At 47.6% G+C, this 23,024-nt stretch overlaps 1 protein-coding gene across 3 annotated transcripts in view; it reads left to right on the top strand.

The window, feature by feature from the left end:
* Positions 1 to 23,024, top strand: part of LOC147727989 (UDP-glucuronosyltransferase 2A2-like) — a 343,124-nt gene that overhangs the window by 149,644 nt on the left and 170,456 nt on the right. For all 3 annotated transcript variants that reach the window (XM_086961903.1, XM_086961901.1, XM_086961902.1), the window contains one exon: positions 10,307 to 10,455. In XM_086961903.1, the coding sequence (XP_086818029.1) occupies positions 10,307 to 10,455 (149 nt within the window). The remainder of the gene's footprint in view (positions 1 to 10,306; positions 10,456 to 23,024) is intronic.

Genomic DNA, 23,024 nt, shown 5'->3' on the forward strand with positions numbered 1-23,024 from the left:
GTGCAGACCGCCCGGCTAAGTCTCAAGTCGAGGATCATGGCGAGGACCTCCGTTCGTTGATGCTAGAGATGCGCTCTAGCCTCCGTACCAGAGACACAAAACTAGATGCACTCACATCACAACTAGATGCCGTTAAACAACAGGTTGGTGCAGACAAGACAAGGCTAGACGTGCTGGAAAATCACAATTCGGACTTTCACGAATTTCAGGTCGAGACAAAAGAACAGCTTTTGCACACGGATAAATGTACTCGGCCTGATCAGATCAAAGAACGAAGATTTAGAAGCTCGTTCCTGCCGGAACAACTTGCGAATTATAGGAATATGAGAGATGACCGCCATATCAAAAAGGGAAAGCTTGAGGGGAGGAGCCAAGCTGGCGACCAAGAAGGCCGCTTAGGCTCCCGGCTCCGTAGACCTCCTTATCCTGCCACAAGATCCTGCTATTTATCCTGCGCCTATCTCCTGCCCCCGCATAGATGAGCCGAAACGACGCCTGACCATGTGATCCCGAGTGATCAGCCAGCTTCGATGACGGAGAAACATCGCCATTAAGATTGCGGCCTACACCCGCTTTGGAGCCGGGGCCTCGAGTTAGGGAACAGCCGGCTATTAGTTGAACAACATCGGCCATGGGAGTCCGGGAGGGACCGGTCAGCCGGTATGGAAGTGGAGTTTTACCCGATTCTAGCGGTGGGCATCCAATCTGATTAGCATCAAAAGTGGAGCAATATAATACCACGGCGGCTGCAGTTGGAGTGCCCTAAATGACAGAGCCCGGAGTGTGAACGGCCCGGGCGTTGTCTGAAACTCGGCCCGATGGATGCGGGCGTAACCTGGAGGCAACCCTGATGTGTCCCAGCAAATAGATGGGTTAATACACTGGCCGTAACTTTACATCAGAGCGGGGTCTTCATCTACAGACCCGTGTTACAGATAGCAAACGAGGTAAACGAAATGGCGCCAATAACGACCTATGTACAACTCAGACCCTCTCCTCCAGAGGGACCGGAAAAGACCAAATGGACAAATTGGGACGATATATCCTGTCTAAGGGGTCTCCGAAGGTGGAAAAGATTGTCACTATCAAGAGAGAAGAGTTGGCGCTGGCCGGGGTTGAACCGACGCTTGGAACTGTCATGGCGGCTATCAGTAGCCTACATTCTTCCCTGGGCTGGAGAGTCCAAGCCCCGGAAAATAAACTGGTTGCTGTTACGATAGAGCTGGGGCTAATGAGACTGGCTTCCATTCGATTGAATGACAAAACGAGAGCCATGGCACCCACAGCGGCCAAACTAATAGATGGGGTAAACCCCATGAAACGGGAGGTGCGGGAGCTTCTGGACAGCAAGCTAGCCAATGTCCGAGCACTGGGAGTCCCGGACGAGTCAGTGTGCCAAACATCAGCTCTGACTGTGGAAGAACTGATCCGTGCTATCCTTCTGACGGCTCATGCTGGGACTCAATTGTGGTTCGACGATGCGGCCCTATCCTCCTTCCCGGATTATATTCAACTGGACCGGAAACAACACCAGGGGTTCTTGTCGGTGACGAGGGAACACAAAGACAATTGGATTAAATATGCTCAATTATTTCTGCCTCGCCTCCGTGTGGAACTAGATGAAAACTTTTGGTCCTTTGACTCTCCTGAGATGGCGGCAGTTCGGCTAGGAAGCATCCATGCGCCCGATCGGTCGGGCCAAGGTTGAGAATGGTTAAACGTTTAATGACATTTGTGGACTTGGTGGCTGTGCGGGACTCACTTAACATTATTAGTAACGGGCAGCGAAGTAGGCGAACAATTATTCCCCTGATTTGAGAATGTTTAATATTTTGCTCAGTGAATCCGTAAACAAAGGGGAGGCTCAGATCTGGTGGGGGGAGGGGCCGGGAGCCTGAACGAGGGTCCTCCTTCACTTACTATTTTTAGTTATTGTAGATTAGATGGGGCAACAGGCACACTGCTAGTTGGGGTCGAGCGTGAGCTACATGCAGGGGTGCAGGGTGGGGGGAGGGGATTTGCGTGTGTTGCGTAGTTTATTTTTCTTTTTCTTTTTTGGTTTCTTTCATGCGTAGATATCCGTGGTTCATCCTTATTATGTTCTAATATCAAGGAGCAATGCAAGCTTTACTATCCTGATTTGTTCATTTTATGTGTAGATATCCGAAGTCTATCCTGCTTATGTTTTAATATCGGGGGCCATACAAGCTTCATTATACTGACTTTATGGGTGGGCGGGACCTGAGGGCTGCACGCTCAGGGTATAGTGTGAATTGTATTTGTTTTGTATTGTCGATTGAATATAGGCATTGGGGTCTCAGCTTCCCGCTTGTTGTCCTGCATACATCCTGATCTTTTAATTGTTTGATTCAGTGTTCGTGATTGAATGTATTGCACCTGATACGCCTTTATTATCTTTGTTTTATATTAATAAAAAGATTTTATTTTTTAAAACAAAAAAAAAACCAATGGAAAGCTTCATTGCAGATCTGCTTCATGAGCCGTTCGACCCGAACCTATTGGCGTTGTTCGCGATTGAGCTAGCACACCGCACTCTGGGCCCCAGGCAACCTGTGGGAGCCACACCTCGGCCTATATTGGTTGGCATTCTGAACTATCAGGACCGCAACCTTATCCTCAGACTGGCAAGAGAGCGTGGGGCCATTGTTCACAAGGAGAACACTATTGCCTCCTACCCAGACTTCACGCCGGCAGTGCAGGCTGCACATCGTGAATTTTTACCTGCAAAAAGAATCCTGCTGCCGGCCAAGGTTTCATACTCGCTGTTGTAAGCTCAAAGTGTCATATGAAAGATCTGCTCATTTCTTTACGGATGCCAAATCCATACTGAAATTTGCTAATCATGTAGGGGAGAAGAAGAAGCAGGTGCAGAGTATAAGTACTGAGTATGCCTCCGGTGACAGGCTAAGTGACAATGATTGAGCTTCACCAGATTTAACTATGAGGCATATAAGTGTTGCTTCCTATATTCCTTATGCTTGTTATCACTTGTACCTAAACAGTTGTATTATCGCTTCCTAATTCTAGTCGGTTGGGGCGAGCCTTCAGTGGGGGTTGCACACTGTGCTAAATTTAACTGTAATTGCCCCCCACTTTATTCTCGGGCACCCTACATATTGCGGGGTGTATGCCGGTGACATTGCGCCCCCAGGGAGATGTCCCACTGGTTGTCCTGCCCTACTCAGGGCATTATTTTTATCTATAGACAGTTTGGTGGGGTGGGTACTACACAACCTGATTGGGGGGTTGGAGTGGGTGGTGGGAGGAGGGATGAGGTTAATGTTATCTTGTTGGTCTGTCTAATGCTTCACAGTCCAAATGTCTTTTCCCGTAAATTGTGGATCGTATCGTATTGGTGGTCATATCAAGGCACTGCAATTTCATTCAGAACTGTTATTGGAGAGATAAATGTGTACAGGGAGTGTATCACAAAATTATGCTGGCTTCTAGAGTGTGTAAGATGACAAATTTAAATTTCATGACCTGGAACATTTGTCGTTTAAATGATTGCAGGAAGGTACGGTTGGTGCAAGCTTTTTTTATTAAGACACCACATCAATGCGTGTATGCTACATGAGCCCCACCTGAAAAACTCCACATCTTAACAGGTTACAACACAAACGCTGGGGACATGCTTACTCCTCGATATTTTCTAACTACTCACGAGGGGTGGCGGTACTGATTAGGCAGGGATTGGATTGGAGGGAGAAGGTATCACACTTTGTCCCAGAGGGCAGGTACATTATAATACAGGGAGCCATGTGAGGAACTAGAGTGGTTCTTGTGGCGGTCTACGGACCTAATGTAGATTCCCTTAAATATTTCCAGGAACTATGGGCCAGAGATGGAGCGACTAAATGTGATACCATTATCTGGGGGGGTGACTTTAATTAAATACTTGATGACACACTGGACAGGCAACTTAATAGGTATTTGGCGTCACAGACACCGGAATGTGAGGGAAGGTACAAGCATTTCGGAATTCCATAAGGCCTGGTCCCGTTTGGACTTTTGGTTGGTGTCCAGTGATGTTGCAACGTGGTACTGTGTAGTTTCACACCTCCCGAGATCCCTATCGGACCACTCCCCAAGTCTGTTGCGCCTAACTTTGCCCAATACTCCCACTAAAATCTTCTGCTGGAGGCTTCCTCCAAATGCATATTGGATGAGGCATTTAAAGAGAAGATTAGGAGGGATATAACCGAATATTTTGCTAACAATAATGGATCAGTCCCAACTTAGGCCTCGCTCTGGGAGGCGTTCAATGTACTCATCAGAGGGCAGTGCAAAGCGTGTCAAGCGGGGGTGCTGAAGGCAATAAGGGGTGAACTGGAATCAATCGAGAGACAGAGTAGGGAACTGGAAACTAAATTCTACATTACTGAAGACCCTAACCTGATAGCAAAACTGAAAGAGTCCTTCCTAGAATTTGAAGAAGAGGCCCAACATGAAGTTACATTTTTAGGCAAATGCACTCAGTCCAGGAGGTACGGTGAGGGTGATAGACCTGGGAGAACATTAGCGACGATGCTCCGGGCCCCACGCACAGCGGAGTACATTGCGGAGATTGGGGGAGATCCTTTACACACTGCACGATGATCACAAGATATACTAAATAGATTCAGACAGTTTTATACTTCCTTGTACACATTGACCCAGTGCCCCATGCAGGACACACTCATGCCGGTCTTAGACTCGCTCAAACTGCTATGTCTGGGAAAGGGCCATAGGGAATACATGGACCATCCCTTTACAGTGGAGGATGTCCAACAGGTAACTAGAAGTCTTCCAGCTGATAAAGCACCGAGGTCCAACGGATTGACCACGGCTTTTTACAAAGCCTATGCTGAGGAACTACCCCCTCAGCTAATAGCAATATACGAGGAGGCTCAAACCATGGGGATCTTACCACCCTCCATGTGTGAAGCCATTATAATCACCTTGCTTAAGCCGGGGAAACCTGAAGATGAGCTCGATTCCTATTGCCCTCTCTCTCTGATCAATGTTGATGTCAAAATCCTGGCTAACCTGGTCGCCAATCGACTGCAGCCTCTCCTTCCGCTAATCGTTTGGCCAGATCAATCCGGCTTTTTCAACTTCACATAATCTTTGGACCTTTTTTTCAGTGGTACATTACTTACATCCAGACTCGAAGGCCATCGCTGTCTTCCTCGATGCCACAAAAGCGTTTGATTCGGTAGAGTGGCAGTACCTTTTCGCTATCCATGGGCATCATCCCCCTTTTTCTAAGTTTGGCACGCTTACTTTACACCAGGCCCTCTGCCAGAGTTAGAGTGAATGGACTGCTATCTGAGCCTTTCAATATATTGCGGGGCACGAAGCAGGGATGCCCACTATCTCCTCTGCTCTTCACAATCGCGATGGAGCCTTTGGCGGTCTGAATCAGGCAGCACCACACAGCTCGTGGCCTGGGTTTCAGTACTAGGAGCCTCTTGATCTCAATGTACGCTGATGACGTCACCTTATACATCTGTGACCCAGAGATGAATACGGCTCCCCTTCTCAGGGAACCGATCAAATTTGGAGGCCTTTCAGGAGTTACGATCCACTGGTCCAAGTCCACGGTATTTCCCCTAACCGACGCCACAATGCCCTTTTCGCTTGAATACCCATTGAAATGGGCAGACGGGCCAGTTAAATATTTAGGAATCTTACTTAGCAGAATCACGCAGAAAATTTGGGACATGAACTTTGAGCACATTCTGTCGTGGCTGGAAGGAAATGTGACAGCGTGGGCCAGTCTCCCGCTTTCCCTAGCTGGGAGAATAGCAATTGCAAAAACGGTGATTCTGCCTAAACTGCTATACCTGTTTGTCAATATCCCGATCCCGCTTACGCAACCCTTTTTTAACTCCATTCGCTTCTTATTGATTTCCATGGTTTGAGCGGGCAGACAGGCGCATATTTCATGGGAACGACTGCCTTTGCCCATATCTCAGGGTGGAATGAGTGCCCCCGATATCCAGCTCTTCGCCTTCAGCGCCCAGGTGCAATTTTGGGATTTTTGGGTGCACCCAACCCACTTTCAGCTGCACACTGCTGTGGAGCTGGATGTGGCAGCACCGTTTTTTCTTCAAGTGGCATAATACCAGCCATATAGGTGCCCCAGGGAGGGAATAGACAAGGTGGAGACATTGCGGTGGGCATGGGACAAACTACGGGAAAGAGCGCATCTTAAACGTTTATGAGCCCCATCTGTCTCCCTAGCTCACAACCCGACGTTACCAACCATGGGAGAGGGAACAAGCAGGACACTGGCACTTAGATTGGGACTGCGCACATTCGTGGACTTATATCCCGGGGAGACATTTAGAGCCCCTTCTGAGCCAGTTGAGGGACGTCCAGTTCCATTTTCAGAACAATTTTTTTATCACAAACTGAATGCCACATGCAGAACACTGCATCACACATTCCCAAGTCTACCCCCACACTGCTAGCGCTTAACAGTGTACTTAAAACTGATTCACCTCGCCGACTCATCACAAGACTCTACAATACCATGCAAAACACGGCCCCTCTGTTGATGCCTAAGGCCTTCCAAGCATGGAATGCGGACTTGCCCACAGCGATCACTGAGGAACAAAAGTAATTCTGTTGTAACCAGCTCATTGCACTTTCCCCAAACTACAAACTACGCCTAATTCACTTCAAATTCATACTAAGATTCTATAGAACTCCATCACAACTTCACAGTATGGAGATTAGGGAGGACGCCGGCTGGTGGAGATATGGCTTTGCTCCAGCAGCGTTCTCACACAAGGCCTGGTTCTGCTCCAACTGACTGACTTTTGGGCTTTCTTTTTTAATTCTATACATGACATTCTGGGCACGGCCAGCGACCCAGACCCCCTGCTGGGACTGTTGGGATATGTAAAGGAGACACCAACTGGGACCCGGAGGTTGCATGCTCTCTTGTTATATCTGGCCAGGCATAGAGTTACCATTCTTTGGGGGAGGAGAGGGTCTCCGTCTATGAAAGATTGGATTTGTGATGTAACATTCAGGAGAAAACAGTTATCAACCTTCTGGGAGCTGATGCCATCAGCATCCCAGCCACGAGTCATATGGGGCCCCTTCTTGGAGTGGGCCCGCGCACGTCAACAGGCGGGACCAGACCACCCAAACACACCTAAAGAACAACAGGCAGGCTCAAAGTAATAGCTGTGGGCCAAGTTAAACTCCAGACCTGCTATAGCTGTGCCTAACCTGCTATTTATAGCTAATACTCATGCATTTTGTTTACTCTTAGGACATACGTTGTTCACACTTAAAATAGGAAATGTTTAGTACATACCAACCTTGTCATGTATTTACGATATCTAATATAGCCTTAAAGCCCGCCGTAGAGGGCTATACCGGCTATTAAAGGCCCTCTCCAGCGTAAATATTTTAAAACGTAGCAAGACAAACAGGACATTCGTCCTGTAAAGCTATATTATGCCAATTCGCAGAAAGCTGGTTCATGGGGAAATGTGAAGCAACTGACCTTTAAGTTGTTGTTGTGTGTTTGTTACTACAAAATGCCAATTAAAGAGAAGGAAAAAAAATCATGAGCTGCATTTCCCAACAAGCCAAACCTTATAGCTTTTTTTCGTTCAGGATCATATTTTTTAACATCAATAGCAATTAAATAATTTTTGATTACCAAAAGATGGAAATCCCCAATAGCTCTCCACACAATAGCTTGGCAACGATCGCTGCTGAACTGGGCTAGGGCAGAAGGGGTGACCTTACGTAGTGAGGGCCTGCTGGGACTGCACAAGATCCCCGTGGCTAGTAATTGGGATTGAATAGTTGTGCAATTACAGGGCCTAATGGCAGGCACAGATGAAGCATAAGCAGAGTTGGGGCGTCAGGTTCTTCAACACACTGGCTCTACAGATGCACACTAGGTTCCTGGGAGGGACATGACCCTACAGACACAGGCTAGACACCGTCATTAAAGAGTACATGAGCGGTTTAGACAAGAGATCCTAGGATTATGCATTGGGATTAACCCCTGGTTATCAAATAAAGAATTTAAAACCAAAATGTTGGACCCTAATGGGCGTTGTAAATGCAGGCTGGGTACAAAAGGGGATACCGTGCACTTGTTGCTGGATTGTATAAATATCTTAGATCAGCGTAAACTTTGGCTGCGCCCGATATTTGTAAAATATGATATAAGAACTAGGGGACAAGGAATTGAGCTGATCACAGAATTACCAAGTATTGACATTGCAATTGCCCATGGGAAATTCATAAAAGTAGTACAGAGTTTTATAATAAGTCAGAAATAGATTTTAGAGTTTTTAAACTGAACCTTGTCTAGAGATAGCCGGTTTTAGTAATTTTATGATAAGAATCAAATGGAGGAATCAATTGCATGAGCACCCAGCGTTAAATGTCATATGTCTTGGGGAAGATCTTTTTATTATCAAAGGAATACGATTTTAACTATAAATCTGCATGAGTGATTGTTGGGAAATATTTTAACTCAATTAATTGTAATGTATTTGTTTAAAGATTACGATCTAAATAAACATACTTTTTGACTTTGACTTTTACATGAGCGGCTGCTGCAGACAGGGCTCTCACTAGACACTACTACAGGTCACCGGCAATACCCCTACCCCTGATTAAGTTGCTTTGTCCCCATTTTATTGTAACCTGCTCCCACAGTGTGTACGAGTGGATTCTAATAGGCACGCTAGAGACTGCAATATCTCATTGAAATGCATATTATCCCTGTAACAATACTTGATAAGTTATAATCTAAACTGCCTAAGTTACAGGATACTACTGTATCACCTTACTCTGTATCAGGGGCTGTGATAGCATAATAGTTTAATGATAAATGGTGTCACTCCGCTATTGCTCATGTTCGTACTGTTTATGCACAAAATGTCAATAAAAAAGATTTAAACAAAAATAGCAATTAAATAATTTTCGAATGAACTTTGTCAGCTTTTCATTGCAATACAAAATAACTATTTCGTACTCAAAAGCGCACTCACTCATCACACGTTTAATGTTTATCTCGTTCATGCATTGGGCAGAGAAAGCAATACAATTGGTGCAGCAGCTTTTTTAAAATGCTTTGGTCCGGACCTGAACATGAGCTTAATCTTAAAATGCATGTCTAATTGCTTTGTTTTATTTAAACCCTGGGACATTCTGACCCCAAAATGGTCGTCCTAACTTCTAATACCATCCTGGCTCCTTCTTTAACCCAATCTCCTTGTTACCATGGCTTATGGTGTCCCGACTACTGCTCCGTCCCCCATCCTAGTCACGGCTCCAGTGCTACTCAGAGAGTCCAGCTCATGCTCTAACCCATGTTCCTTGTAATTATAGCTACTGGCAATTGTGGCCTCTGCTCTGGCCCACCCATCTACTGAATGCTTCACTGATGGATTAAACCCAGATCAGTTGACTGGGGGTGAGTGCTTGCAATGTTCAACACTCCATCTATCATCCCCTTTGGTTTTGCTAAGTTTGCCCTAAGTTGGCAGGGTATGCCCAGACATGGGTCCCTTGCTCACTTTGCCAGTGGATTCAAGATAGCTTGGCTGATGAGGGTTATGAACCTGAAACCAGTCCCAGGATGCTTGTTTCCGGTCCAGGGAAGACATGGTTTGGCAGTTCGGGCTGGACTGTTCCCATGAGGCACAAGGTCAGACTGATTTGCATATGGCCGTGCCTGAACTGGGGTGGCGGAGTGAGCTAAAGAATGATGATGGATTAAACCCTGATCAGTTGACTCGGGTCAGTGCTTTCAATGTTTAACACTCCGTCTATCTTCCCCTTTGGTTTTGCTAAGTTCGCTCTTAGTTGGCAGGGTATGCCCAGACGTGGGTCCCTTGCTCACTTTGCCACTGAATGCTTCACTGTTCCTCACAGTGATCTCGGCGTCTGCTCTGTCCCTCCGTACCTGGCAGCCACTCTGACATGCTTACCTGACCACTGATTTCTTTTCAATATAGAGACCCCGACAGCACCACAACCATTACCATCGCCATTAGTAGCATCACCATAACTACCACCACCGTTACCACTATTACCATTACCATTACCACTACTATCACCACTACGACAATGTTTTTGTATGGTTTGTATATAAAATAGACAGACTTATTGGCTTGACCAATTCTTGTTCTGTTAGGGTATTATTTTTAAAACACCTATGATTCATCACTTCCATTGAAGTCTGCTATAGATGTCAAATCTCCCTAAGAAACGGTCAGCACATATGGCTCATTAAATATTTGTGATTTTTTTTCAGGCAAGCCAACAACCTTCTGTGAAACAATGGGAAAAGCAGAAATTTGGCTGATCAGAACATATTGGGATTTTGAATATCCTCGCCCACTCCTACCTAACTTTGAGTTTGTGGGAGGACTTCACTGCCAGCCAGCAAAGCCCCTACCTGAGGTAATGTAGTTACAGTGATTCATTCATCTGTTTGGCTAGTGGTAACCAGTGTATGATTTGTTAGCTAAGTTCAGTGGCAACTGATGACATTTTAAAGTGGTGGGGCATAAAAGCCTGTCCCAAAGTTAAAGGACCAAGCCAGACTGTTTAAGGGGTTGGAGGATCGGTGGGTTCTCCCCAATAAAAGTCAGAAATATAAAGGGTAAAGTGAGTGTAGTTAAACATTATAGTGTTAAAAGCCTACTTTTGAGCAGCAGCAAATATGGTCTGAAGTGCAGTATGATACATATTGATACTCAGTCACTCTTTACATCTGTCTTTGTTTGCCCCTAGCCTAAATGTGCACTGTGCATTATTTACCTTGCCATCAACAATGTCTGCTCCATGTCATTGTCCGACCCATCACTTTTTTGTCACTATCCAATAAAAGCACCCTCTCACAGTTAATTCCTCCTAGGTTTGCAACATGTAATTTGTTGACCCATACCTGTGTATCCCCCCTGTCGCTGCTTGCAAGGTTCCACCCTGTCCTTTTTCGCACCATGTCACTGTGCATCCCTTCACTCTTCGCCGTGTCCTTCTGTGCCACTGTAATATCCATGCAAGCCAGAACAGGCTCAGCAGGGCTACACAACAGAATACCTATTCGGCTCGTTGCATGTATAGCTCTCCACATCTCATCTCCTCACAAAACTGATTGCAGCTGTCAAACTCCCAACCCTACCTTCCAATTCGACATTCTACACACGTCAGTCATTCCATAATAGAATGACAATACATCGGTACATCATTACATTTCTCCCCTCCCCCTTTTTGTTAAAAAAGAATAACAAAAAAAGAGGAAAGAAGAAAAAGGCAATATTTTTCTCACCAACATTAACAGTGTTCATATTGTTCTTAGCAAACATTAACAGTGTTCATTTAAACAATGTGGTTTCCTTGACGATTTTCTAACCAGAATATCATGCTCTAAATGATTATCCGTTTGTGTGTTTTCGTGTTCATTAGCTCTGACTTCAAACCTTTTGAAGAAAATGTTGTTCCTTTTTTTGCTATTCTTTCATCTCGTGCTGTGACTGCTGCTGCATGAACTTTTGTTGATTCCAAAGAAAAAGGGTGAAATCTACTTTGTGATTTCCTTATCTGCTGTTGTTTGACCAAAACCAAATTTCCCTCATGATAATCCTGCTGTAGAAAACTGCCCTCCTTTTGCAGGTATTTTTTTTAATGACAGGTATCTTAGCATTTTTGTTAATTCAGTCTTACAATACAAATTTCGGCCCATGTGCATTAATAACCTATTCAATATCACTATTCTGTATACAGAGGGGAAGAAGGAGAACAAAAGAAGGCTAAAAGAGATCGTACTTTGCTTCCACGTTCAATTCCTAATCAACACTTCATAGACAAGCCCATTCCTTATAAACTATAAACATGCTTCTGGTGCAATAATGGTCTATGTGGGGAGCTCGTCGTGTTTGCTAATATTATCTCATGTATAGCCTTTTTAGTGTATTATAAACAGAGTGGACCAAAGCAACTACTTCTTCATGGGGTCAACACTCACTTCATTCGTCAATTGCTTATTTTATTCACAGGTCGAGCTTCATACCTGCATCGAGGGAACCGGGGATGGGGGGGGGGGGTCCCATGCAGATATCCGTGCTGCTCATGTATTAGATCTCTCTGTATTGCATGTTTCTTATGGTCTATTCGGTTGGCGTCCGGTTGGTGTTAGTCCCTTCTTCTACTTCAGGCAGGGGGTCCCTAGAGGGACTCTGTCCAACTGAGAAAGAATGGATGGCTCTTTCTCCTCCTGAAGCACCAAAAGATATATGAACAGCGAAGGAACAATTTCATATACTCCCCATTAGACAACTTTGGTTGAGTGTGCCTGCTAAACCCAGCCATTGCCTTCATTGTTTATCATAGGAAGAGAGGTGTGCCCACCTTTGCCGGGCCCCACCCCTCAGGTGGGGGAAGCGAGGTGAAGCACAACTTGCAGTCCCTACCATCTCACAGATGGGGGGACACCACCAACCAGAGTGAGGTCTATGTCTCCCTACCACTGGAGGTTGGCATAACAGGGGGTGTACCCACCAAAAGGAAGGGGTCCATTGGCCCGACCTGTAACACCCCTGTATTTAGTATTTAAGGACAACCCCAAACCTTGCCTCCTGAGACCAGAGCTGAAAACAAGAAGAGAAGAAGAGGAACTGAACAGCCATGCGGAGAGTAAAAGAGGACAACTACTGACTTGGGCCCATCCCTACCGGCCTATCCCAACCTCAGACTCCCCCAACAGAACCTTAGTGTGTCCTGCAGCCAGCAGTCCTCGAAAACCCGGAGAACCTGTCCTACCTTCAAATCCCACAAGGACTTTTGTCTCCCGTGAGCATCAGACTTGCTCAAAACAAACCGACTCTGACTGCGGCCGACCCCGTGAGTCACCTCCACTCAGCTCCTGGCAACCTGAGCCCGAGTGAATCAACCTTTCAAGGAGGTCCTACCAGCAATCCAAGCCTGGATCATCGTAACCCCCAACAAGCAAGATCCTAAGAAACCAGCTTGCAGTCATCAACTGAGGATCCCCCTCAACCGTTTCCGAAGGTGAACACCCCCGACCGACTCCATGTCGAAGTGGTCTAAAAGAACCAACTGTGACTGTACGAGCGACTCCATCATCAACGAAGCGGACCTGAAGCAGAAACTCCCAAAGGCCCCATTTTCCTACAGCTGCTGACCGATTCAGAGGGATCCTTGGCCAAAACCTGCAACCACAGCCAAGACCACATCCAACACCTGTCAGCCCCTGTGCCGCTAGCGGTGTAGTTCTTGTGTGGGTCTTTTGGCCTCCATGCTGTCCCTGATCCCAGGAGTCCTTGCTTACCCAACTTGGTGACCTGCTTGCTGCAGTCCCCCACTCCCACTCTCACAACCGTTCTAGCCCGTTGGCTAATGTAAGGACCTGGCACTGTACACCTAGATGCCTCGGTGCCACAGGTGGTGCGACTCGAGTGCCTCTTACACTGAATCCTACACACTGACCCGTTAACCCAGTTCTGCTTTCAGAGTACTAAATGTGGCTTGTGAATACATTATAAAATTGGAACAAATTTGCCGTAGTATTGACTCTATTTTTTCTTCCCTCAAGAAATGCACCAGCCTGGTATCTAGTAATACCTGTCTGTGTAAGAAAAGTAATTACAGAGTAATCGACTGTAAATCGATTCACTGCATTTGAATGGTAGTTTAACTGCATATGTGTTGCGAAGTATTGCTATACTTTCCTGTACGAGGCCTGGCTTGGTTCTAGAAAATAAAATGTAACTAAATAATATTTGTATACAAACCAATTGGTCTGAGTTCAGTACTTAAGTGTGTGGACTCATTCCTTGCCTGAGTGTGTACAATACATGCTTAGCACTACCCTCAGATAAGGCCTTACTGCTTGACCACACTACCACAAATATAGAGTAAGGTACTATCTACTTAAACCTCTGCCTACATATGGGGATCCACTGGACTCTGTCTATTCTATACCTCACTCTGGTGTAGTATATACAGAGCCAGCTTCCTAAACGTTCTCCTGAGTATTTTTCTTGTAATCTGCATAATATGTCATCCTTTCTTTGACCTCTTGATCTTTTTTCACAATTTTAGCATGGTCTTTTGGTGGACTTGTCGGAAGATGCGGTAAGCGAGTTTGCTGAGACTGACCCAACATTAATTCAGAGGGACATTTCCCTGTAGAACCAGGAGAGGTATTTCGCTAATCAAGGCAAGAGTTGACATAGAGCCTAATATATATAGATCTGAGTAAGCTCTGCTATTTGAGTAGTTTTTTTAAATAGAGCCACGAGTCTCTCCACCATTCCATTTGCTTGAGGCCACACTGGGGTTATTTTCCTGTGCATTATTCGCAAATAAGTCATAAACTTTTTTAATTCATTTCCACTGAATGGTGGTCCATTATCCGTTTTCAACACATCCTGTATTCCCCTAGAAGAGAAACTAGAACAGCAGGAACAACTGAAGCTGAAGTCAATGATATTAATGTTGCAGTTGGAAATCGAGAATACTCATTAATTATCACCTGTAAATAATGTCTAGAATCCAAAGGTCCATAAATATCCGCTTCTACATTACACCACACCACATCGGGCACTTTAGACATGCACAAATCTTCCACATTTCTTTCTTTGGCAGTACATTGACATAGATGACACTGTCGAACAATTTCTCCTACTTGACTATCTAATCTGGGAGACCCCATTTTTTCTTGCAAAATATTATTTGTTGCTGATGCACCTCTGAGACTTCTTGAGCTCAATCAATTACATGCCTTTGTGAACTCAAAGGAATGACTACCATATTTCCTCTCAGACGAATCCCAGATGAAGTTACAGATAATTCAGAGTGAATATTCTTGAATGCAGAAATGTCACTTCTTACATTAGATTGAAATTGAGTTGAATAGTGTCCTCCCCAGCCCAAGAGCTCACCAATGACTGCGCCCCATACGGAGTTTAGTATAACACATCTTTACTGTTCTGCTTTAACCGCAAAATCAACATTCCAAACCTTCATTCACTTCACTGCGCTCTAATGCTTACTTCACAGTTCTATGGAGTCCATCAGGGGCCGCAAGGGTTCCGTCATTACAAACTCATACAACACTACATCTCGCTCTCTGTTCAATAAAAAATAAAAATAAAATACAAATATATAAACAATCATAGTTCTTCAGTGAATCTTCATGGCACTTTGATTACATGTCCCGACCTTGTCTTCAGAAACTGGATACAGGCAGTAGAAGTGTCCATGACTGACATTAGTGATGTAGAAACAGCAGCAGTCAAGGGGTCTTCACTTGCCTTTCCAGACCCTGTCTCTACATTGACATCAATGCCTGATGAGTGATGCCTGACGAGTGATGAGCCATATGTCAGAAATGTACGGAATCTCATGTCATGGACTTCCAAGGTCTTTGGGTAGACCTCCAGAGCCCGGCCAGGGGCTATTTTGAGCTTTCAGAGGTGAGGGGGTGCAATCAGTGCCCCCCTCCAGTGTGCTTTAGACCCCTGCATATCCTGGTTGGTGCACTGGGGTCCTACCAGCGACGATAACTCCAGAGACAAGGGGAAAGCCCGCTGTGACGCTTCCTCCGGCCCTCTTGCCAAGAGCCGCAGGAGAGGCCAACGTCCTGCTGTAGGCCCGGTACTTGTGACAGATCTGGTGGCCAGGGTACGGGGTGCTGCTGGGGTGCTCCTTATGTCCCAACACCCCTGCACCTGACTGCGCACCTCATTGGGAGCCCTAGAGGACCAGAGCCAGTTTGAAGACCGCCCTTTGTGGAGGGCCGCGTGGAGCCCTGCGCCGAGAGCCTGCCGGCGAGACGTGGAGCTGCCTGACCGCTCATCGGCCCACGTGGGGGGCCCATGGGTGAGGTGGACTGCTTGAGGGAACTTGCGGCAAGGAGTGACTATGGGACCCGGGGGTGGAGGTGCAGCCCCCGGGGGGTAGAGCAACATGGACCTATCGCTGCATCCTACGCCAGCGCACTCCGGGACCCGGAAACACACAGACACCCGGAATACTACGTCGTTTCTCTCCCCCCCCCCTGGACTGTGTGGATTGAGTGGGGGGAGATAGGATACTTGCGCCACAGCGACCATATCGACACTGGGGCCCTGCATGGCCTGTGCCACCTGCCTGAGCCTGGAGTAACGAAGAGCTCGGGCCTGCTCAGTGGCTGCTTTGCAGTGCTCTCCTTTGGGCCGATAGCGAGTGACACCACCTTTACCATCCTGACTCGAAGCACAGATTCTGGGGAATAAATACTTTGCCCATGTTGTTTCACGGCCCTCCAGGGTGCCCCTGGGGCCTGCACCACACTACAACCGGGAGGCCCAACTTTAGAAACCCCAATCCAGAGACTGGCAACGCTTTACAGGGCCCTGAGCATTATTGTCACTGGGTGCTAGAAACTGCCTCTTTCATCTTCCCCACTGGTTTAAGTGTGCTGCCCGGGGGGCAGACGAGATGATTGCGCATGGGGGCCCCACCGCAGCTGAGGGGTGTTGATTGATCTCGGCGCTCCTGTCTGGGCAAGGAGTGACAAAGGACCTGGGCCCATGTACTGACTGACCCCCTGCTGCCACCCTGAGCATTGCCAAGCGAGCCGTCACCTGCCTTGATACCGCAGCTCCCTCCTTCTTGGCTCCTTCCTTAGGGCTTTGCCTGATTGCCCAGGAGAGAGCGGGTCGGATATCTTGCATGACCAGAGCTGTGCTGCACCTGGGAGCCTCCACACAACCCTGCCTGAGCCCTGGGTATTGAAGGGCTTGGGCCTTCACACACACAGCTTCCCGGCAACCCCACTGGCTACAGCACATCCTTAGGGCCTGAACCACGCAGCAACCGGGATGCCCAGCTCCAGAAACATCACCTCGCAGACTAACAGCACTCTACTGGGCCCTGGGCATTGTCGTGGCTGGGCGCTTGTAACTGCCTTTCTCCTTCTCCCCCCTGGATTGAGTGTGCCGGTCAGGGGGCAGATGAGATGTCTGCACGTAGGAAACCCCGCTGCCGTTAGGGGGTTTTGATTGCTCTCTGTGCTTCTGCCTGGGCCTGGAGTGTTGATGGGCCTGGGCCCCTATACTGACTGACCCCTCGCACCCCCACTGAGCATCACCAAGTTAGCCGTTGCCTGCCTTGACACCTCGGCTCCCTCCTTATCTTCTCCCTCCTAAGGGCTTTGCCAGACCACCTGGGAGAAGACGCGGTCAGCCATCTTACACGACCAGAGTTGTGCTGCTACTGGGGCCCTGTTAGCACCCTCGCCTGAGCACGGAGTATTGAAGAGCTTGGGCCTTCACGCAAGCAGCTTCCCGGTCTGTACACCCGCCTGAGCCCGGAGTATCGAGGGGCTTGTGCCTGACCGCGGGCCACCCTTTGGAAATCACTTCAGATCATGCGGCGGGGGCGCCACCCCAACGTCTGGGATCGCCCTCCCGAGGGCCCCCTGACAGCAGAGTACGCCATCGGTGGCGGTGGAGTCCCTGTGCTGGACGCTGGCGAGGACTCCTGCGGGCTGGGCATGTTCCCTGCTCACGTCATGCCCCGAAACAAATCGGGGAAAGCAGCTGTACAGCCAGCACCCATGAACACATCAGTGGCAGATCTGTGGGCCAAAATTACTCCGGCGACTACACAAGAGGATTCCACGATGGCCACCAAGCCAGAGACCGCTGACACCAGCCCCATCACCCAGGCCTTTATATCCAATTTATTCCAGGAGATAAAATCCGAAATCAGCTCTCTCAAACTGGAGGTCAAAACCTACTTTACGGACATTCAGCGTTATGTTACTGAAATCGGCACAAGAGTGAAAGACCTCGAACGCACCCTCACCATCTCCATCGACCGCAAGTGAAAGTCCCACCTGGTGGAAAATAAACCTGCTCACAACATCAAATCGCTGGAGCGACAAAGCTATAAGGCACCTTCTACTCAGACACGGAAGCAGCTCCCCTCGTGTCAGGATCAGTTCAATGACCACGCAAATCAAGGGCAGAGTAGTTGAGTTAAAGAACAATCAATTAAAACAAATCAGAAGTTTAAAACGATTTAACAGAAGTTCAGTGTATCCTGCATCAAGACTTTTCGTGAAAAGCTGTTTGAAATGTATTCAGAACTCTCATCAAGGAAATGGTGTCCAGAGCGGACATTTCAGTGATTCTGGTTCGCGGTCTAGTGTTTTAGATCACACGAGCCACACCAGGTGCAAGGTGCGCGTTCCAAGTGGGAACTGCGCACTTCAACTGTAGCCCTTCGTGTGGAAGGTTCTTGTTTCCTCACACGCTAGGGTTTTTTGTTGTTTTTTGACGTTTGAAGGTCAGCGGAGCTCAGCAATTCAATATTCGACAACTCATGCGCTACGTGGGATCTTGAAGTATCCGGATAAGGTCGTCTACGCTTTCCCAGTTGAAGCCTCTTCAGAACTGCACCGAGGTTTGACTAGAGAAGCATACTTTATGCTGAGCAGATATTTTGTTGCATATGACTATTCTTTGTGGATTGTTACGCCTGAGTTAAGTCCATACGTCGGAAAGACGTTTATATTTTGAGTTCTACAAGTTTAGATAGGAAAGTCTTATTCCTAGAAGTTCCATTTCAACTGCAGAGTTTATTCACACGCTACCTATGTGGCACCAGATGAAAACAGGTCATATTAATCAATATTAGAGTGTAATTAATAAGAGGTCAGGTAATAACCATGTATTTCTTTATACAGTGAAAACGATATATACTCACATAAGAAATATCAATAAGAGAGAAGCAACAGCCTAAGGTTTACTGGGTAAGAAAGACTAAAGTTTAGTATTAGAGGTTTCATAATAGTCTGAGTGGTAGGTTGTATATCTCTTGATTATGTCTCCCATGCAGGTTATACCAGTGACCGAATTCCATTGACCTAGTGAAGAAACTAGCGGTGAAAACCAGGCTGTTTCTCTCTTTTCTTCCACTTCCCCTTTCCCCGCTACTTCAGGCGCACCCCATAATTTCAGATTCTGGGAGGCGTTTGGGGCGGTGAGGCATTGCGACCATCATCGTCTCCTGTGGACTACTGGGACCTTGACACCTCGCTCCGGGGCCAACTTCAAGCTCTCCGAGTCAACAAGGCGGAACACTTCCTCTTAGCCTAAGAACAGCAATTCTATGGTGAAGGTAACAAGGTGGGTTCCATGCTAGTGCGTCGTCTTCGTCTCCAGGTGTACCGTGGCCATATTTCCAAGATTGCTCTGCCAGGGCGGGAGTGGCAACCTCAGTACAAGCTAAACAGCAGGAATTTGGTGCATTCTTTTCTACTCTCTATGGCCAGTGCAATACGTGTGTGGACCATATAGACCCTTTCCTGGCCTCCTGCCCTTAGTTGCCACTCGACCCCGTTTTTACGCAACAACTGGAAGAACCCATCACGGCTGAGAAGCTCCAAAAAGTGTTACAAAGCGTTCCTATTGGGAAATCTCCAGGCCCTGATGGCCTTACATTACCCTTTTACCATCTCTTTCTTCCGGAGCTTCAGGTCCCATTGTTGCGTCTTTTTAATTCCTTTGCAGACACAATGTCTGTCACGTCGATGATGGGCGGAGCCGAGATAACGCTTATCCCCAAGCTGGGGAAAGATTCAATTTTATGCGCATCATACATCCTATTTCATTGTTAAATGTAGATGTTAAATTTTATACAAAAATCCTGGCCCAACGTCTAGCCCCCCCATCTCCCTGGCCTAATAAAGTTCGACCAGGTGGGCTTTATCCAGTACCGCCAAGGAGCAGATAATCTTCGTTGTGTGGCCCACTTAGTGGAAAAAGTCAGACTCTGTAATATACCGGCTTTCCTTCTCTCTCTTGACACCGAGAAGGGTTTCGACCTTGTCGACTGGTCCTTTCTCCAGGCGGTTCTGCAGCCCAGGTCTGGGCCCAGTCATGATGGCGCAAATTATGGCCCCGAATTGGGCACCATCGGAGCGCATTTGAGTCAACGGTCGTCTCACCCCACCCCTCTCCATTCACCGGGGCACACGTCAGGGGTGTCCATTATCGCCTCTACTTTTTTCTCTTGCTGTGGAGCCCCTGGCAATAGCCATGTGCCAATCGGCAGAAATTAGGGGCATCCTACTCGGGGGGTTTGAACATAAGATCACCCTCTTCGACGATGATCTCCTCTTGACACTTACAGACCCTGTGTGCTCTCTCCCGGCGCTACTTGATGTACTCTCCCACTATGAGTTGATCGCAGGACTCAAAATTAATCTTGCCAAGTCACAGGTGCTTAACGTTACCCTTCCCCCGGCAGGTGGAGGACCTGGGGGATGCTATCACCTTCCAATGGGCCCCACTCTCCATCCGCTATCTAGGTATCAATGTTATGGCTCCACTAGACTTGTGCACGCAGGCGCATTGGCCGTCTTGTAGAAACTCCATACGGGATGAACTACGCCGTTGGAAATCGCTCCCAATTTCCTGGATGGACCGCCTCAATGCGGTTCAGATGTCAATCCTTCCTAAGGTACTCTACCTCTTTCAGGCGCTCCCAACACCCATTCCCCAAAGGGACATCCTGAGGCTTCAGTGGGAGGTTACTGCCTTCATCGGGGGGGGGGCGTTAAGGGGGGGACCGCGTTTTTCCACAAAGGTCCTAATGCTGCCTATTGACCGGGGAGGGTTGACTTGTCCCGACTTTCTTTTCTAATACTGGGCATTGCACTTGCACTATATTTTGGAATGGGCAGTTCGCGAAAGCAAAAAGCACTGGTTCCACATGAACATGGCCGTGGCCTGTTGCCTGCTGTGCGATTTAGCCTGGCTGCTGAGAGATATTAAACATCGTAGCACTTACATTTCCACCCTGACAAGGACTGTTTTGGAGATCTGGGACAGAATAGCGGTGACCCGAGGCCTTACCTCCTTCCCCTCTCCTAACACACCCCTGGCGCTTAATCCAGAGTTTCCACCGGCTCTGCATCCCTCCTCCTTTACTGCTGGGCAGCTGGTGAGTGCCGTATCATAGCACAACTATTAAAAGGGGGGATTTTCAAACCCTTTGAGCAATGCAGTAAGGATTTTAATCTCCATAAAATAGCACGTTTTGAATACTTTCAAATTTGCCACTGGCTCCACACCCCTTCCTACACAGAGGGTGCCACACGCCATCTCACTCCTTTTGAGACCTTAGTCTGATCTTTTGATGGAACCCGAGGGCTGATTTCCAAGACATACAAGGTACTTCAACATTCACATGCAGTGCCGCTTCACACCTACCAACACCGCTAGCAGTTGGACCTCGAGGACAATATTCTCCCTGACCAGTGGGAGCAGGTATGGCGGGATATTCCGCACATTTTTAAAAGTATTGCACAGCAGGAGACGGCGTCTACAATCATGACTCATTGGTACTACACCCCCTCTTAGACTCCAACAGATGCTCCCCGGCTTTGCTTAACTCTGCTGCTGCTGTCAGGTTGCCCAGGGCTCCTTCATGCACATATGGTGGTCCTGTCCACTCATCAAAGTCTTTTGTTAAGAGGTTCTAAGTCACATTAGGGAGGCGGTGGGGTTTCCTATACCGAGTGACCTGGGGATAGCAATTTTAGGAATCCATCCGAGATCCCTCAAAGCCATGACACACTCAGACTGACGCTTGATCTTCCATATACTTACTGCTACAAAACAGGTTATGCAAAAACAACAGTTGATGGACAGAATGCAGAACAATGTCATACATACGCCCCAGTACAGAGATCTGGGCCTAAATCCATCGTTTTTTTGCTCACCAAGCCACCCCAGTTCAGACATGGCCATATGCAAATCAGCCTTGACCCTGTGTCTCATGGGAACAGTCCGGCCCGAACTGCCAAGCCATGTCCTCCCTGGACCGGAATCAAGCATCCTAGGACCAGTTTCTGGCTATCATCTGTCATCAGCCAGGATAGCTTGACTCCAGTAGCGTGGAGAGCACAGGACTCACAGAGGAGCATACCCGTCTCACCGATCTCTGGAAGAAGGCCTTTCCCCCCCCCCCCCACCACCCCCCCGGTGGCTCACTCGACTATGGCACGTCATGTCGATGGAGCTCCTCTCTCGTAGACTTACCCACACTGATGCTACATTTGATCGCACTCTGCAGCCTCTAGTCTCACACCTCTCTTAGCTGGAAAATGCCCGATCTGTTCCCCTTTCGCTTGAGAGCCCTCCAACTCTTCGCCGACCCCTTACTCCCAAGGGCAGAACCCTGTGAGGACGAGACGGGGTAATTGAGGGAAGAGACCCGAACCCTTCCTGCGATATGTCTGGACATGGTCCTAAGCCCAGGGCATTTTCCCACCCTGCCCGGGAGCTTCCCTGCACAAAGGAGACGCCGCATCATTCTCTCTCTCCTCCTTTTTTTTTCTCTCTTTTCCTTTCTCATTTTTCCCCCTCTACATCTTTGACTGGTGGGGCTCTGCCCTCTATTCTCCTACCCCTTTTGTTTTGCAAGCCAGTAGATTTGGGGTTCTCCACCCGACCATTAGTTGCGGCACTATTTGATACCTGTATAAGCTGCTGACCCTTGGTACGACGAACACAGCCGGTCTGTGCCACACCTGGGCAAACCTTAATGAAGGGCTATATTATATTAGGGCTTACAGTGTTAGCCGCAGACTGCAATATCCTTACTGAGGTACCGATTGTTGTTCTTTGGGGACCTTTACAAGCTTAGTATACTAGCTCCCTTGGGGCTCCTACTGTTTAGTGACTGTTAATACTATGCATTCCCTACCACCTGTGGCCCTCTTGGAGATGCGACTGTGCTAGTCCAACTAGTTTAGCCACAGGTATTAAGGTGACACCGTCTGCTTGATCCGTACTGTTGCTACAGAACTGGGTGGGTATCACTAGCCTAACTTTTGTAATGTCAACTGCAACCGGCCTCTGGCCCTGTACCCAATGGCATGTACTGTGCACCATCCCTTACAGCCACATTACTCTAAACCAACGATGTATACATTGTAATTTGCCTGC

The sequence above is a fragment of the Lissotriton vulgaris genome, chromosome 3_1 (genome assembly GCF_964263255.1).
Source record: "Lissotriton vulgaris chromosome 3_1, aLisVul1.2, whole genome shotgun sequence".
Classification (NCBI taxonomy): domain Eukaryota; kingdom Metazoa; phylum Chordata; class Amphibia; order Caudata; family Salamandridae; genus Lissotriton; species Lissotriton vulgaris.